The following is an 18,757-nucleotide window of genomic DNA, read 5'->3' on the forward strand; positions in this document are numbered from 1 at the left end:
CACTGGGAAAGAGGACTCTAATTGAATCATTATTGTCTGTAGCATCTTTCAGTTAAGTACTTAAAAAGTGTGATCAGGTGAGGGAATAATCAGGATAAAAGACTACAGTGACTGGGATGGAAGCTATTGGTGATAACAAAAGATAGGAATATGTGAAGTAGGGTGTTATGGACCTATGCACAGGATAATTTTAATATGGGTACATCATTGCCAAAATATTGTTAAAAAAGATTGTGCTCTGTTGTCAAATGAACTCAGAGTCATAGAGATGTAGAGCATGGAAACAGACTCTTCGGTCCAGCCTGTCCATGCCGACCAGATATCCCAACCCAATCTAGTCCCACCTGCCAGCACCCGGCCCACATCCCTCCAAACCCTTCCTATTCATATATCCATCCAAATGCCTCTTAAATGTTGCAATTGTACCAGCCTCCACCACTTCCTCTGGCAGCTCATTCCATACACGTACCACCCTCTGCATGAAAAAGTTGCCCCTTAGATCTCTTTTATATCTTTCCCCTCTCACCCTAAACCTATGGCCTCTAGTACTGGACTCCCCCACCCCAGGGAAAAGTCTTTGCCTATTTATCCTATCCATGCCCCTCATAATTTTGTAAACCTCTGTAAAGTCAGCCTCCGATGCTCCAGGGAAAACAGCCCCAGTCTGTTCAGCCTCTCCCTATAACTCAAATCCTCCAACCTTGGCAACATCCGTGTAAATCTTTTCTGAACCCTTTTCAAGTTTCACAACATCTTTCCGATAGGATGGAGATCAGAATTGCACGTAATATTCTAACAATGGCCTAACCAATGTCCTGTACAGCCGCAACATGACCTCTCAACTCCTGTACTCAATACTCTGACCAATAAAGGAAAGCATACCAAACGCCTTCTTCACTATATATGTTTGTATTTAAAATCTAATTATCTCACACTGTCACTTCTTTCTTTAGGAAGTTATTTGAAATGAAGATCTGAAGAAAAAAAACTTTAAGCCTGTAAGAGGAAATTAAATATTAAATTACTTGAACACAAGTGCTTGAAACATAATGATGTATGATAGATATTAGCATATTTACAAAAGATTAAAATATGTTTGCTGGTATTGGTTATACAAGGACATTTTACAATAAGCCGAGATGTCCATTCTCAGGACTTGTTACTTAAATTCTTTCACTTTGTGTCTTCCATTGTTGTTAATTTATTACATGCAATATCACAGGGGATGGACAAGCATTGTTCAAAAATGCACTAAGGTCACTCATTACAAAGTGATGTTGCAAATGGTCTCACTGCAGCCCTCGCCGGACTATCTTCTGCAATGGCTTGTCTACTGCCTCTGAACCTAGCATTCAATTTCCTATACATGTTACACTTAGTTGACATTATTTCTAAATATGAGAGCTCCACACGGATACTAATAGCCTGGTTTTACCTTACCACTGTTTATCTTGACCCCCACCAACATTGTAAGCCAAGTTGTTCAATGTCCATTTCTGAGGGAGCTTCAGTTTCCGTCAATTCAACTTTGGGCAGAGCAAAGACATAATCTTAGGGTCGCAGTCACAAATTCTGTTCACTTTGCATCCCGCTATCTGATCAAATTGTGGACTCTTTCTAGTTTCCACAAATGCTGCCAGTTTCCCCTGCTCTCTCTTAAGTTTCTATAAGATTTCCAGCCTTCCTCCGGTGTGTTGCTTTTCTTTTGTTTGGCTATGAACTGCTTTCTGGGCAATGAGACGACTCCAATCCCATGAATAAGTAAACATTACATGCACAAGCAGGAAGATGACTATGACCGCAGACTAGCTGAACCCAGTGCTGTATGTGATCGGGTTGACGGGCTCGAGGCGCTCAGAGGAAGGCTCGAGCTCCTTCTGGCACGAGGACGTCACCTGACCAACGTCTCTCTGGGCGCGGGCACGCGGCGGGAGCTATGGAGACGTGCGCGTGATGGGAAGTCTGGGCCCAGGGTAGGAGGAGGCGATCCGAGTTGTTGGTGTCTGCGACATGGAGGGCTCCGGGGATGAGGCTATCCAGCCGCTCCTTGCCGGGGAGCGGAGGAAAGGTGCGTGACCGCGGCTTGTTGGACAGCGTCGGTGGGTGCTGACACCCGACTCCCAGGGGCTGCCCAGTAGCGACCGTTCTCTTAAGATGTGTCCCGGCCGCAAACATCTTCTCTCCTCCCTCCCCCTCGGAAAGACTGCGACTGTTTTTGTCACTGACCACAGTGTAGTTATTAAAAAGGCGAAACGTCTGCTCGGCCCGTCCGAGATGTGCTGGCTCTTTGAAAGCATTCTCATCCCAGGAACGATTCCCCTTTGTCCTCATTAGAGGTCACCCCCTCCTTCAAAATATATATTTTATACGTGTCCCCTCGTCGTTCAATTTGCCATTCCCCATTTTAATTACCTTTTTACTTCCTGATCTCTCGCATCGTTGGTTCATTTCTCCACCAGCGTTGTCTGTGCTGTTAGATTATCTCCTCGATGTCTGTGCCCTGCAATGGAAGAGTTTTTGTTTTAAGTTCCCTGCTCAGGTGCTGAGGTAAACTTGGGTTTTAACATTCTTTTACGTTTATCTGTTATTTGCATCTGTATTTGTATTAGACCTGCTGTGGACATTTTCTTTAGAGAATTCACTGCTCATAGAGTCTCCATGGAGATCTACAGCGCAGAGAAGGACCCTTCGCCCCGACGCGTCTACTTGGGTCAAAATCAACCATCTAACGACTCTAATCCCATTTTCCAGCGCTTGGCCTATTGCCTTGTATGCCTTGGCAACGCAAGTGCATATCTAAATAATACTAATACTATTACTCATACAGGCAGTGAGGTCCACATTACTATTACTGAGTGAAAACATTTCTCTTCACATTCTTTCTGGCCCCTAACCATAAATCTCTATGCCATCTGTAGGGACTTTCCTGTGTGTATTCATTGAACCTCTCATTGTTTTCCATTACAAATTATTTAACCTAGGAATGCAGGGCTGTACTTGTATGGCACCATATGCAACATTTTATGCATACAATCCTTACTGTGTGGAAGCAGGCCAGTTGGCCTGTAAAGTCCATACCAATCCTCCCAAGAGCATCCCACCCTATCCCAATAATTCCCTAACTAACCTACCTAGCCTACGCATCCCTGGACATTATAGGCAATTTAGCATGGCCAGTCCACCTAACCTGCACATCTTTGGACTGAGAGGAAACTGGAGCACTTGGGGGAAACCCGCTCAGACACTGAAACCGCAAACTCCAGACAGGCAGTTTTTCCAATGGTGGAATCTAACTTTGATCCCTGGTGCAGTGAGGCAGGACTGCTGCTCCAATTTTACGTTGACGTTTTGGACAAAACGTGTTCTCAGGAACCTAACTCTGGCTTGAACATTGATTTCTAAAGTCATTTTTCACAAAGTCATTTCACTGAAAGTCATAATTTGCACACATGCAATCGCAACTTTAAATGAAAGCATTTTATATTTATTCAGTTCCTTTTTAAAGTTGGCTGTATTTCCACTCCTTGTTAAAGTATTCCAGATCATAATGAGTCTGGATTTAAAAGAAATCTTTGCTTTCACTTGGTTCTTTTGTTATTTACCTTTAAATGTTTTTTTGCTTATCGACCCATCTGTCATTAGAAACAGTTTATCCCTGACTACTCAATCAAAATATCATGATTTTTAAAAACACTTACTTAATCTCTCAACATCTGATCAAGAGAAAATAACCACCATTTCTCCAATCTCTCCATATACCCACATGCAGGAGGTGGGCTTAGTTTAGAATGTTGTCATGGTTGGCATAGACTTGATGGGCTGAAGGGCCTATGCCTGTGCTGTACTATTCTATGTTGTCATATGACTAAGGCCCCCCATACCATTCAAGTTCCATTGCATTTCCCAGGTTTTGACATCCATGCAGTCTATTGCTCAAACTTGAATACAATTTTCCATATTTGTTTTATTTGACATTTCAAAGCTTGACATAATGGCCTCGTGTACATATTCTCTTGCATTGCAAAGTGAAAGGTTCATTATGTTTTTATTAAAACTTGTCTTGCCATCTTCAATTCATTTTTTGTAAATTTGGGAGATTTATGAATACTAAATGTTACAGAAAAAAAACGTAATTAAAGGTTTCACCATATACCTATCTCAGCCCAATAATAACAAACCTTTTAATACACTTTTTTTCTTATTGAAAGGAGAGTAAATGCAGTTGGTGGATTGGCAAATTTATAAATGGCAACAGTTTGTAATGAGTACTTGAAATCATAAAGTTCTAAAATGCTGAGCTCTGAACTTCAATGTGTCTGAATCGCTAGTTAATGTTTAAATGAAGAAATCGTAGTCTCTAAGTTTTCTAATTATGCTTAATTACATTTTAAATTATGCTTAATAAATCTATGATTGACCTCCATGACACATGATCTCATCGTGCAAAAGCTTTGCCGTCGTGGTTTTTCACATTGTAAAATATTTTGTAGACAAATTATCCTTTGGCTTCTGTCTTCATGATGTAAGTTTCAAGACAGGATTTGAATTAAGAAATTGCAGCATACATTAATTTATTTTCATATATTGAAAGCAGTAATGGTGTGTCAGTGAACAAAACCAGATTCACTGTTAAAAGTTGCAAGAATAGAATGGCTGATTCTGAAACACTAGAGTTACAGTGATGTAACTTTGCTCTAGTCTCCAAAGGTAGCAGTGTGTATATTTCCAACCTATTACTTATTGGGTGAATTTTTATGGTTTTTCTTTATCTTTTCAGCAGGGTGTGTGGCTGTGAATGGCAGCAATATGCCCTTAATAGTTCATATTACTAAAAAAAAAGAGACTGAAGGGGTTAGAAAAGCATTGAGTGAAAAGCATTTAAAAGACCAACAGATGAAGTAGGAAAGCATATTCAGTTCACTAATTTATTTTTCAACACTATTGTTGAAAATGTGAAATGTGCCACCATTTCACATTTCTGCCGAAATCTCTAGTTTTATTATTAAATTTGAGACCGTATGTAATGTTAAATTTATATATTCTGTTCTCAATATTCCCTTCAGTTTCAGCATGCTGCTCAGCTCGATGCAACTTGGCGATTTTGGCCTTTTGGGGATTTTTTGTTGTGTACGCACTACGTGTGAATCTCAGTGTAGCAATGGTCGAGATGTTAGATAATAATGCAACATCATTGAAGAATGGGAGTGTTGAGGCATGTCCACCACATTCCAATTCTACTCAACAAAATTATGTGAAAAAGGTAAGATAAACTGTCTCTGATTTGTTCATTCAGATGAGATAATCAGTATTTGTGAAAGGTAGTGAAAAAAAAACCTTTTAGCACAAAATATTTTTATTGTGTTTAGTTAATTTTTTATTTTTGTATATAAGCTGATGCTCTAAGCTGATGCCATTATGTAGGTGTCTTTGGCTGCATTTTTAACTTGGAATTTCTGGTGACTGATGATTTCTATCAACGTTTTTGCTATAAATGCTGTGTCTTACAATCTTATACTCCACAATCACCTGATGAAGGACCAGTGCTCTGAAAGTTAGTGCTTCCAAATAAACCTGTTGGACTATAGCCCAGTGTTGTGATTTTTAACTGGTGACTGGTGCAATGTACAATTTAAGATACTGGTGCTTTGAATTCCCTTTAGTTATATTGTTGGTCAGGGAGGAGAATCACCACAGTAGCATTGAAATGACTGCCTGTATAATTCTTCAAAAGTATTGGACTGAGCAGCTGTTCATGATTTCCAGTTAATGCTTTGACTCTTGACAGAATAAAACTATTTGAGTGAAGTCTGTAGGACAAAACATCTAGTGCTTTATAAAATAGCACCAGTGCTTTCAAATGGGATTTGCTGTACAGATAGCTCTGTCAGAAATTTAGTTAAAATGATACTAGGTCCTAATCTTAATGCAACTGACTGTTTAGTTTATTTGAAATGTGTGACAGTGCCTAGAATTTGATGATTTAATTAGTGGTTATGTAACTTTTGAAGTTTTGCACAGGTATATTTAGCATGATCCCACTTGTATCACATGGTTCCAGTGGTAGGAAGATGCAATTGGAGAGGATTAGGAACAGAGTGGGAAAAGTGGAGGCTGCTGTTGGAGGTTATAGCAGAGTGGGAACACTGGTTGTGTAAAGGTTTCTGTAAGCTTCTGTAACTGATCATTGCAAAGTTGGATATGAGAAACATAGACCATTTGTCCCTTCAAACCTGCTCTGACATTCAGTATGATCATGACTGAATGTCCAGCTGAGTACCCTATTTCCATTTTCTCTCCATATCCTTGGGTCCCTTTTAGTCTGCAAAACTATATCTAACTCTTTGAGAACATTTTGATGTTTTGGTCTTAACCACTTTTTATGGCAGAGAATTGCACAGGTTTATCACTCTTTGGGTGAAGAAATTTCTCCTCTTATGCAGTCAACTACCTTCAGTAGTTGACTACATACTTTTAAACTGTGATCGCTTGTTTTAGACTTCCTGGTCATTGGGAATATCCTTCCCGCATTTACACTGCCTAGTCCTGTTGAATTTTATAGTCTTCTAAATGACAGTGAATATAGACCACTAATCCAGACTCTTTAGTGGGTGATGGATTCTTAGGGGAATGTAGTATGAACAGCCAAGTGTCTGGCATTGAGACTGGCTTTAGTGTAATGAGGGGTACATCTGGTTCCAAGCAATGGATTTTGTTAGGGGATTCTAGTCTGAGGTACAGACAGACGTTTCTGTGGCCAGCAGTGAAAATTCAGAATGGTGTGTTGCTTCTCTGGTGCCAGGATCAAGGATGTCTCTGAGATGGTGCAGAATGTTCTCAAGGGGGATGGGCCAACAGGAGGTCATTGTGCACATTGGAATCAATGACATAGGAAGAGAAAAGGTTGAGATTCTGAAGGGAGATTAGAGTTAGGCAGGAATTTAAAGAGGTCTTTGAGAATAGTAATATCTGGATTACTCCCGGTCCTACAAGCTAGTGAGGGCAGGAATAGGAGGTTAGAGCAGATGAATGCATGGCTGAGGAGCTGGTGTATGGGAGAAGGATTCACATTTTTAGATAATTGGAAGCTCTTTTGGGTAGAAATGACCTGTACAAGAAGGACGGATTACACCTAAATTGGAAGATTTGCTAGAGCTGCTCAGGAAGATTTAAACTAATAAGGTTGGGGTGGGAGAAACCCAGGGAGATAGTGAGGAAAGAGATCAATCAATCTGAAACTGGTACATTAGAGAACAAAGGTGAGTCAAACAGTCAGGCCAGGCAGAGACAAAGCAGAGTACAAGGCAGGACTGATAAATTAAACTGCATTTATTTCAATGCAAGGGGCCTAACAGGGAAGGCAGATGAACTCAGGGCATGGTTAGGAACATGGGACTGGGATATCATAGCATTTACAGAAACATGGCTTAGGGATGGACAGGACTGGCAGCTTAATGTTCCAGGATACAAATACTACAGGAAGGACAGAAAGGGATGCAAGAGAGGAGGGGAGTGGCGTTTTTATGGGATAGCATTACAGCTGTACTGAGGGAGGATATTCGGGTGGGACTGACAAATAAGGGAGGATCACCTTATTGGGATTGTATTATAGACCCCCTAATAGTAAGATGGAAATTGAGAAATAAACTTGTAAGGAGATCTCAGCTATCTGTAAGAATAATAGGGTGGTTGTGGTAGGGAATTTAAATTTTCCAAACATAGACTGGGACTGCCATAGTGTTAAGGGTTTAGATGGAGAGGAATTTGTTAAGTGTGTACAAGGAAATTTTCTGATTCAGTATGTGGATGTACCTACTAGAGAAGGTGCAAAACTTGACCTACTCTTGGGAAATAAGGCAGGGCAGGTGACTGAGGTGTCAATAGGGGAATACTTTGGGGTCAGTAATCATAATTCTATTAGTTTTAAAATAGTGATGGAAAAGGATAGACCAGATCTAAAAGTTGAAGTTCTAAATTGGAGGAAGGACAATTTTGTCGGTATTAGTAAAGAACTTTCAAAAGCTGATTGGGCACAAATGTTCTCAGGCTGGAAAATGGGAAGCCTTCAGAACTGAGATAACGAGAGTCCAGAGAAAGTATATTCCTGTTTAGGGTGAAAGGAAAGGCTAGTAGGTATAGGGAATGCAGGATGACTAAAGAAATTGAAAAAGAAGGAAGCATATATCAGGTATCGACAGGATAGATCGAGTGAATCCTTAGAAGAGTATAAAGGCAGTAGGAGTATACTTAAGGGGGAAATCAGGAGGGCAACAAGTGGAAAAGAGAGAGCTTTGGCAAATAGGGTTAAGGAGAATCCAAAGGGTTTTTACAAATACATTAAGGACAAAAGGGTAACTAGGGAGAGAATAGGCCACGTCAAAGATCAGCAAGGCTGATTGTGTGGAGCACAGGAGATGAGGGGGATACTAAACAAGTATTTTGCATCAGTATTTACTGTGGAAAAGGAGATGCAAGATATAGAATGTAGGGAAATAGATGGTGACATCTTGAAAAATCTCCATATTACAGAGGAGAAAGTGCTGGATGTCTTGAAACGCATAAAGGTGGATAAATCCCCAGGACCTGATCCGGTGTACCTTAGAACTCTGTGGGAAGCTAGGGAAGTGATTGCTGGACTTCTTACTGAGATATTTGTATCGATAGTCACAGGTGAGGTGCCGGAAGACTGCAGGTTGGCTAACGTGGTGCCACTATTTAAGAAAGATGGTAAGGACAAGCCACCGAACTATAGACTGGTTGAGCCTGATGTTGGTGGGCAAGTTGTTGGAGGGAATCCTGAGGGACAGGATTTGGAAAGGCAAGGACTGATTAGGGATAGTCAACATGGCTTTATGCATGGCAAATCATGTCTCATAAATTTGATTGTGTTTTTTGAAGAAGTAACAAAGAGGGCACGGCAGTAGATGTGCTCTATATGGACTTCAGTAAGGTGTTCGACAAGGTTCCCCATGGGAGACTGGTGAGCAAGGTTAGATCTCATGGAATACAGGGAGAACTAGCCATTTGGATGCAGAACTGGCTCAAAGGTAGAAGACAGAGGGTGGTGGTGGAGGGTTGCTTTTCAGACTGGAGACCTATGACCAGTGGAGTGCCACAAGGATCGGTGCTGGGTCCACTACTTTTCATCACTTATACATGCTTTGGATGTGAGGATAAGAGGTACAGTTAGTGAGTTTGCAGATGACATCAAAATTGGAGGTTTAGCGGACAGTGAAGAAGGTTACCTCAGATTACAACGGGATCTTGATTAGATGGGCCAGTGGGTTGAGAAGTGGCAGATGGAGTTTAATTCAGATAAATGTGAGATGCTGCATTTTGGGAAAGCAAGTTTTAGCGGGGCTTATACACTTAATGGAAAGGTCCTCTGGAGTGTTGCTGAACAAAGTGACCTTGGAGTGCAGGTTCATAGCTCCTTGAAAGTGGAGTCGCAGGTAGATAGAATAGTGAAGAAAGCATTTGGTATTCATTCCTTCATTGGTCAGAGTATTGAGTACAGGAGTTGCATATTGCAGCTGTACAGGACACTGGTTAGGCCACTGTTGGAATATTGCGTACAATTCTAGTCTCCTTCCTATAGGAAAGATGTTGTGAAACTTGAAAGGGTTCAAAAAAGATTTACAAGGATGTTGCCAGGGTTGGAGGATTTGAGCTATAGCGAGAGGTTGAATAGGCTGGGAGTGTTTTCCCTGGAATGGCGGAGGCTGAGGGGTGACCTTATAGCAGTTTTAAAAATCATGAAGGGCGTGGATAGGGTAAATAGACAAAGTCTTTTCCCTGGGGTCAGGGAATCCAGAACTAGAGGGCATAGGTTTAGGGTGAGAGGGGAAAGGTATAAGAGAGACCTAAGGGGCAACCTTTTCACGCAGAGGTTGTATGGAATGAGTTGCCACAGGAAGTGGTAGAGGCTGGTACAATTGCAACATTTAAGAGGCATCTGGATGGGTGTATGAATAGGAAGGGTTTGGAGGGATATGGGCCAGGTGCTGGCAGTTGGGACTAGATTGGGTTGGGATATCTGGTCGGCTTGGATGAGTTGGACCGAAGCGTCTGTTTCTATGCTGTACATCTCTGACTCTGTGACTCTCTTCCTATGTCAGTCATCCCAGGAATCAGTCTAGTAAACCTATGTTCCATGCCTAAAGTCAGAACAGGTAAGGAGTCCAAAACTGCACTCTGTGCTCCAGATGGGGTTTCACCAAAGTCCTGAACAAGTGCAAGATATCCCTGCTCCTGTACTCAAATCCTCTCGCTATAAAGGCTAACATACTATCTGCCGCTTTCACCACCAGCTGCACATACACGTTTCCTTTCAGCATCTGGTGTACAATGACACCCAGTCTTGTGCACCTCCCACATTGGTAATCTTACATCATTCAGATAATTTGCCTTCCTTTTTTGGCTAACAGACTAATTTACTATTCACACATTATATTGCTTTTCTTTTGTTGAGAGTTGATTTTGCAGATCAAGGTCAAAGTTCTGTGACCAGGCTTCAAGAACTTTGCATCTCAAAGAAGAGATATAGAGCAGGTAGTGTGTTCAGCGTTCTAGTAACAAAAAAAAACTGAAACAGCAGTGTGGAACCTAAAATAGCATCTCCTCTTCAGCTTAGTATGTTAACAAACATTTCAAAGTTAAACTACCTAATGAAAGGAGAAGGTGTGTTCTTTATTTTCACTTAACATTTGGACATGACAGTCCAATGACTGCTGTAGATTAGTTGCTGTTTGAAATGGCCAAGTAAGGATTCAGTTGTCACCAGTAACACCATGAGGGCAGTTTGGAATAAGTGATAAATGCTGGGCTTGACAACCACATTCTGTAAAAGCATTTAAAAAAAAAAATGCAGTTCAACCTTCAGAGATGGAGAGAGTCAGCAGAGAAGGGAGTTCAAGAATTTAGGGAGAAGAGGTGCCGACACCATTCGTCAGTCACCCAATAAACATAAGTTTAGTTTTGACCACTTTGAAGAAATTATCTGCCTCCTTCAGATGCGAACTCGGCCGCCCCTACCCCCACCACAATTCCTGAAGAAGAGTTATACCCGAAAAGTTGACTTCTCCATCTCTCTATGCTGTTTGGCTTGTTGTGTTCTTCCAGCTTCATGCTTTTCTACTTTGGAATTCAGCATCTGCCGGTTTTTCTTACTCTAAATAAGTCTACACCACTGTGAAATCTCTTCAAAGGATGCCTCCCTCAGACATGAACTCAGCTTTCCCCATCCCTACCTCCATTCCATTGGCAGTCAAAGTAGTTTTGGGACTATTTAGAGTAGGTGGTAAGATTTATAGATCCAGGCTGGATGGCTAGTCAGTTTAACTTTAGTGATAGGGAAACTTCTAGAAACTATTATTTGGGATAGAATTTAATAATCGCATGGAAAAATGTGAATTGATTCAGAAAATTCCACGTGAATTTGTTGAGGGAAAATTGAGTCTAACTAATGTGCTGGAGCTTTTCGTAAAGGCAACAGAGGGTTGATGAGGCAAGCCGATTTATATAGTGTTCGTAACTTCCAAAAAACACGATACAATGCCACACAACAGGCTTGTCAGGAAAGTTATAGGTCGTGGAATAAAAGGAACAGGTAGTAACATAGATCTGGCCTTTTCCCACCAAGAAGAGAAAAGCCAGCAATGTTAAGGAAGACTAAGTTCTTCTGTTTAGTTGCACAGTTTCTTGAAAAAAGAATATTAATGTTTTTTTCCTTCATTTATCATTTGGATCAATACTCTGTAATACCGTAGTTAACCACATGATGGCACACTTGGGAAGGAATTAGTGCATTGGAGAATGGTTCTAGGGATGAGACAAGATTGAAGAAATTACAACTGTTTTTCTTGGAGTGGAGAAAGCTAAGAAAAAAACTAACAAGTTTACAAAATCATCAAATTTTCAAAATGGAAGCAACGTGCAGAGGTTTTGAAAAAAATCATGAGAATGGCATTAATTTAAAGTGCTGAGAACAGATGTAGATATGATGGCTTCCTCCTGCACTAGCAATTCTGTGATTTGCAAGCTGTAGTTTGATTTGAAAATTGAATGTACTTTAATATTAATTTGAATAGTATGTACATTTCATTAAGGGTATCTATGTCACACAAGTTAGAATAACACCCTGAAAAGAAGAAATCCAAAGTCATAGCAATATGAATCAGGAAATTCTCCATCATAATGAATTGTTGTACTCTGTCACAGGTTTATTATTGAATTTTACTTCAAAGCTTTTATCAAGATGAATTTTATACTTACAAAAATTATCAAGCAACTTGAGGCTATTTTAAAAATTTAAAACTTTTGTCCATTGATCACATACCAGACTTAAGCATTCCAAATAATCCACTTTAAAGTTAACATAATTTTGCCCCAGTCAAGTGACATTGCCCAGTTATTATCACTCTATGATTCAGAGTTTTTGCAGTACAGGTTTCAATTCAATCAGAATTTTTCAATCCTGTGCTAACAGGTAATCAAGTTTGGCTTTCTTCATTCTTTATGCTCCCTGCCGTCTGGCCTGTCTCAACAAGAAGAGAAAAATCTAGCAATGTTATAGGAATATTGAGTTTTTCTCTTACGTTGCACAGTATCTCAAAGGTAGAAGACAGAGGGTGGTGGTGGAGGGTTGTTTTTCAGACTGGAGGCCTGTGACCAGTGGAGTGCCACAAGGATCGGTGCTGGGTCCTCTAATTTTTGTCATTTACATAAATGATTTGGACGCGAGCATAAGAGGTACAGTTAGTAAGTTTGCAGATGACACCAAAATTGGAGGTGTAGTGGACAGCGAAGAGGGTTACCTCAGATTACAACAGGATCTGGACCAGATGGGCCAATGGACTGAGAAGTGGCAGATGGAGTTTAATTCCGATAAATGCGAGGTGCTGCATTTTGGGAAAGCAAATCTTAGCAGGAGTTATACACTTAATGGTAAGGTCCTAGGGAATGTTGCTGAATAAAGATCTTGGAGTGGAGGTTCATAGCTCTTTGAAAGTGGAGTCACAGGTAGATAGGATAGTGAAGAAGGCGTTTGGTATGCTTTCCTTTATTGGTCAGAGTATTGAGTTGTGAAAGATATTGTGAAGCTTGAAAGGGTTCAGAAAAGATTTACAAGGATGTTGCCAGGGTTGGAGGGGAGGATTTGAGCAATAGGGAGAGGCTGAACAGGCTGGGGCTGTTTTCCCTAGAGTGTCGGAGGCTGAGGGGTGACCTTATAGAGGTTTACAAAATTGAGGGGTATGGATATGGTAAATAGGCAAAGTCTTTTCCCTAGGGTCAGGGAGTCCAGAACTAGAGGGCATAGGTTTAGGGAAAGATATAAAAGAGACCTGAAGGGCAACTTTTTCATGCAGAGGGTGGTATGTATATGGAATGAGCTGCCAGAGGAAGTGGTGGAGGCTGGTACAATTGCAACATTTAAGAGGCATTTGGATGGGTATATGAATAGGAAGGGTTTGGAGGGATATGGGCCAGGTGCTGGCAGGTGGGACTCGATTGGTTTGGATATCTGGTCGGTATGGACCAAAGGGTCTGTTTCTATGCTGTACGTCTCTGACTCTGAGTTTCATGAAAAAAGAACATTAATGTTTTTCTTTCATTATCACTGGAATACCTTAGCTAACCATATGACGGCAATGTTAGCATAAGGTTCAAGAAGGGCCACCTACCTTCTCAGTGCAACTTCAATTGGTAACGAATGTATCGACTTGCCAGATATCCTAAGTCTGGACAGAAATGTACACGTTCACTGGAAATTGGATAGTTGAAATATTTCTTCCAAATAATGTGTATGTTAACAAGATGTTGGACCTTTTCATGTGTTATTGATTTATAGAAGTTTAAATGTTTTACACATTATGCACTTATAACACAGCTGGCCTAAGGATGTTTTTCTTAATTTTGAAATAAGGTCAATTTTGAGAGGTAGTATTTTTACTGGAAAATTTTCTGTTTCTAACAGGGCAAGGTATATAAATGGAATTCAGACATACAGGGATGGATCCTTAGCTCTTTCTTCTTTGGTTACATCGTTACTCAGATACCAGGTGGATATCTGGCAGGTCGATTTGGAGGGAAGCTGTTACTTGGCTTTGGCATACTGGGCACTTCAGTTTTGACCCTCCTGACTCCTTCAGCAGCAGCATTGAGTGCTTACTGTGTAATTATATTGAGGGTTCTTGAAGGTCTGGGAGAGGTATGGTATAAGTTTTCCTTTCCAAACATTTAAGCATTTTACTTAATTCAAACATTCAGGTGTGTGTGGTGTTGGTTATAAATCAATAGTGACTAACTGTTTTTGACTATTTGGATTACATGATTCCAGGAAGTATAGATCTTCATTGGGAAGGAAGACCATGAAATTGGCACAATGAGTTTTTATGTTAAATTGTGATGAATGGTTTTGAATTTTCTGTAGTTATTTAGCTGTAACTAGTTTACTGAATTTCTACTAGTTTATCTGCTGTCATTGTTGAATCATTGTTGTCCAAATTACATATGACTGTTCATAAGGTCATGGATGAGGAAAGAAAGTTCCAAGATGCAGCATATTACAAAGTGTATCCTTTTGAATGATGGAAATTATTTGAATATTAGATTAGATTAGATTAGATTAGATTACTTAGTGTGGAAACAGGCCCTTCGGCCCAACAAGTCCACACCGCCCCGCCGAAGCGTAACCCACCCATACCCCTACATCAACATTTACCCCTTACCTAACGCTATGGGCAATTTAGCATGGCCAATTCACCTGGCCTGCACATCTTTGGACTGTGGGAGGAAACCGGAGCACCCGGAGGAAACCCACGCAGACACGGGGAGAACGTGCAAACTCCACACAGTCAGTCGCCTGAGGCGGGAATTGAACCCGGGTCTCAGGCGCTGTGAGGCAGCAGTGCTAACCACTGTGCCACCATGCCGCCCACCAACCTAAAATGTCCTTGGACAGCCTTGATTTAGTACTCGCCATGTCCAAAAACAAAATAGTGTAGATGCTGGAAGTCTGAAATGCGAACAAAAAGTGCTGAAAGAACTAAGGAGGTCAGGCAACGTCTGTGTGTTGAGAAGAAGAGTTAACATTTTAGGTTGAAGACCTCCTGGTTCTGTGCAAATATTGGATTTTCAAGTTAATATTTTTTGTACTTATTTAGTTAAGCTTTCATATGAAGAAATGACAAATGGGCTTCCCCTAATATAGAATTTATCTAATGATAGAACTTTGAGCACCTCTAACTACAGAAAAAAATTCCCTAAGCAAAATGCTTTGGAAAGTGTAAACCTTTGTCACTAGAAATATTATTGTCATAAAGTTTTATGATTTTAATGTTTACTGATATATAGTATTGAAAAATAGCATTTGATAAGTGTAAATATGCAATGTTTAGAAAAAATCTTTGCTTTCTAAAATAATTGAAAATGTTTGAAATCCTCACGTCTGACAGCATCTGTGGAGACACAAAAACAGCAGTTAATGTTTTAGGTTACTCGCCTTTTTAATTATAACAACATACAATGTTTGCTGTTCTTATTATTTATTATTCTCCAACACCATTTAAAAAAATAAGAAAAACAAGCCAAAGAAACAGAAAAACAATAAAGCTTCTTCAAACAGGTTGATCTTAAATGAGAGAAGCAGAGAGATTTAAGGTGAAAATGACTCGGGAATTCAATATATGAAGATACTGCCATGAATGGTGGGGTGGGAGAAGCTGAATCTGAGCAAAACTGAATTCTCTGGACTCCTATATAGCTAACATTTGTAATTGTTGAGTCTGGTGATAAGAAAGACATCACTGAATATTTCAGCAACAGGTGGGTTGTAGCAGTGAGCAATATTACCAAAGCAGAAGGCGGCTGCTTTGGTGATGGGTCAATATGGGGTCACGAACACAGTTTGGTCTAACAGAACGACAAGGTTTTGAATGGTCTAGTTCAGCCTGACTGGCTGGGGATGTGAATAAAATTGTTGACAAGTGAGTAGAGTTTAAAGAAATGGATTTTCCCTCCAATTTAGCTGTCACTAGCTTTTAAGATTAAACTTTTTCTTGTGTCTATTCTGATTATGTAATAGGGTGTGACCTTCCCTGCCATGCATGCAATGTGGGCTAAATGGGCACCCCCTCTTGAACGGAGTACACTCCTCAGTTTATCATATGCAGGTGAGTTCATTCATAGAATCTCTGATGTCGAATCAGGCCATTTGGCCCATTGAGTTCACACAGCCACTGAACATGCCACCCCTGTAACCTTGCACTTCCCATGGCTAATCCATCCAGCCTGCACATCAGTGGACACAATGAGCAATTTAGCATGGCCAGTCCACCTCACTTGCACATATTTGGACTGTGGGAGGAAACAGGAGCTCCTGGAGGAAACCCACACAAACGTGGAAAACGTGCAAACTCCACATGCAATTGCCTGAGGGTGGAATTAAACCTGGGTCCATGGTGCTCACCACTGAGCCATTGTGCTGCCCATTGTGTAGAACCTACCAAAGGTGGTGCTGAGTGAGTGGATTCAACATTAGTTACAATGATATTTTTTAATAAAGGTGTCATTGTCAGTTTCATATTCAACCCACTCAGATTGATTTATTCACCTTTTTAAAATCAATATCCTGATAATATAGACATTTGGTGTTTAAACAAAACAAATCTCAAAACAAAATCATTGACATTTGTTTTTTGCAATAGTTTGTGTTTTAAAAGGGATCCTGATTGTGAAACACTATTCTTCAGAGGTTCCTCTCTTGTTTTCTGCCCAGTCCGTTCTTGGATCAAGTTGCATTCATTATCTGATCTACAATGTTCAGTTATGTTCTACATGTTGCATGTATTTCTAAATGAAAATGTAATGATCTGCATCTGGTTTTAACCTCTTTATGTTAGTATTTGTTCTTGGAATACACAAGAAAGTTTTGAACTTTTCTAGTGCCATTACAATAAACTTGTTGATTCGTAGGGAAATATTCTGTCCAGTTTATGTAAAATTACAGTGAGATTTGTGGGGTAGATGTCCACTCGCATTTGATGGGCTGTTTTAAATGAACGATTGAAACTGAATACTAATTTGGATATGGGTATCCATTTAGTACCCAAAATATTTATCAAGTAGTGGGGTGGTTTCTAAGTCTGGAATCTTATTACTTTCTAGGTGCTCAATTTGGAACAGTCGTTTCCCTCCCATTGTCTGGGATGATTTGCTATTACTTAGACTGGTCATATGTATTCTACATATTTGGTAAGATTTTCTAATTGTGTGACTGTAAACTGTCTAACATGCAAAGTATTCTCCGATATTTTATTTGTCTTGCTTTCCTTCTACACTCTTATCTCAAATGTCTACTGATATTTCCTGTTTGGTTAGGAATATGCATGTGTGAAGTAGGAAGGAATATTTTATTTTCCCTGTTCATTTCTTAATAATCTTGGGAGAAGGAAGCTGGTGCAATTATCAATAAAAAGGCCACTGTGTTTGTAAATATTTAACCTCAGTTGCCATTTTTGCTGATCCCATTGTACGTTGTCCAGGAGAACCCACTCGGTAGCTGGAAACGTTACTACTCTTTTATCCCCCTTTGACACTGGTAGTGTCCCTTTGCAGCCCTTATCAGAAGCAGCCATTTTAGGGGATTACACTCAGGACATTGCTGGTCTGTATGCTGCTGTACAATGTGAAATGAAATTACTATTCTTGTCCTAACAAGAGTTCCAATAATCCTTGGTGAAAATTTTAATTCTCTCGTGACACACCTTGACACCTGTAATTATGTGGCTATGCTTTTTTTTGAGAATATGGATACAAGTGCTTTGTTTGTAGTAAAGGTAATTAAAATGATGAGTAATCTTTATCATAGGAGAAAGGCCACGTGTAGAAAGTTCATTAACGGTGCATATAATTCTGCAGCTGGTTTCAGACCTTTAGTCTGATTAAAATGCTATTAATTGCATACAGGACATTAAGAAGCAATGCCATACTTTATGATAAATTCTCATATGTAACCGTTGTTTTTGGATGCAAATGCTTATAATATCACTTTGCTAATGGTGGAGGCTTACCTATTCATAGCTTTGGATATCTACCGGCAAATTAAAATTAAATTAGCTACAAGGTTGTTTGTCATTAAATTTCATCCTGAACATATCCTGAGCTGCCTGTTGAGGTGGCCCCATGCAGCAGGGACCAATTGTTCTTCCATGGGTGTCTCATTGTATCAAGCTATGTAAACGTAGAACTAGATCCATTTGGAGGATGTATTATTGATTTGTTTTGATTTATTTATTGTCACACGTATCCTGTTACAAAGTACAATGAAAAGTGTTGTATACTATCACCACACTCTAATGCCATCTTAAAACAAAAATAAATTAAAACATCAAATATAAAGGCAGGAAAATGAATAAAGCAAGTGTCCAACTTTACCATCCTTCTTAAGTGCTCCATCATGGGCCTGGTGGCCAGGTTTGAGTCCCCTTTGCTGAGCCATTGCTGCTGGAATGAAAGTTTCCACTCTTAGGTGCCATCTCTCCTCCACTAACACCCTCGCCATTTACTTGCTGGTCCTTGTCAATGCAAACACCACTTGTGGGTACCAGACTGGACTAATCTCAACTCTGTCACTGCTATGAGTCCACTTTGGGCCCACGTCACTAATGCTGCTGATAACACCAGGTCTCGTACTGGGTCCAAATCCGCTGCCTCCATGGATCTACACTGGATGTAGACATAGTCAGGAAACCAAATTTGC

The 18,757-nt window shown here is 40.2% G+C and overlaps 2 protein-coding genes across 3 annotated transcripts in view; one reads left to right on the forward strand and one right to left on the reverse strand.

Moving 5' to 3' along the window:
• Positions 1 to 1,838, reverse strand: part of elp3 (elongator acetyltransferase complex subunit 3) — a 116,965-nt gene extending 115,127 nt beyond the window's left edge. For both annotated transcript variants that reach the window (XM_072560024.1, XM_072560041.1), the window contains exon 1: positions 1,441 to 1,838. In XM_072560024.1, the coding sequence (XP_072416125.1) occupies positions 1,441 to 1,468 (28 nt within the window). In that variant the 5' untranslated portion in view covers positions 1,469 to 1,838. The remainder of the gene's footprint in view (positions 1 to 1,440) is intronic.
• An 87-nt stretch (positions 1,839 to 1,925) lies between these two features.
• Positions 1,926 to 18,757, forward strand: part of slc17a5 (solute carrier family 17 member 5) — a 37,729-nt gene continuing 20,897 nt past the window's right edge. Inside the window, exons 1-5 of the mRNA XM_072560055.1 lie at positions 1,926 to 2,068; positions 5,064 to 5,260; positions 13,973 to 14,206; positions 16,082 to 16,169; positions 17,164 to 17,250. Of these exons, the coding sequence (XP_072416156.1) occupies positions 2,011 to 2,068; positions 5,064 to 5,260; positions 13,973 to 14,206; positions 16,082 to 16,169; positions 17,164 to 17,250 (664 nt within the window). The 5' untranslated portion in view covers positions 1,926 to 2,010. The remainder of the gene's footprint in view (positions 2,069 to 5,063; positions 5,261 to 13,972; positions 14,207 to 16,081; positions 16,170 to 17,163; positions 17,251 to 18,757) is intronic.

The sequence above is a fragment of the Chiloscyllium punctatum genome, chromosome 3, assembly GCF_047496795.1.
Source record: "Chiloscyllium punctatum isolate Juve2018m chromosome 3, sChiPun1.3, whole genome shotgun sequence".
In the NCBI taxonomy this organism is placed as follows: Eukaryota; Metazoa; Chordata; class Chondrichthyes; order Orectolobiformes; family Hemiscylliidae; genus Chiloscyllium; species Chiloscyllium punctatum.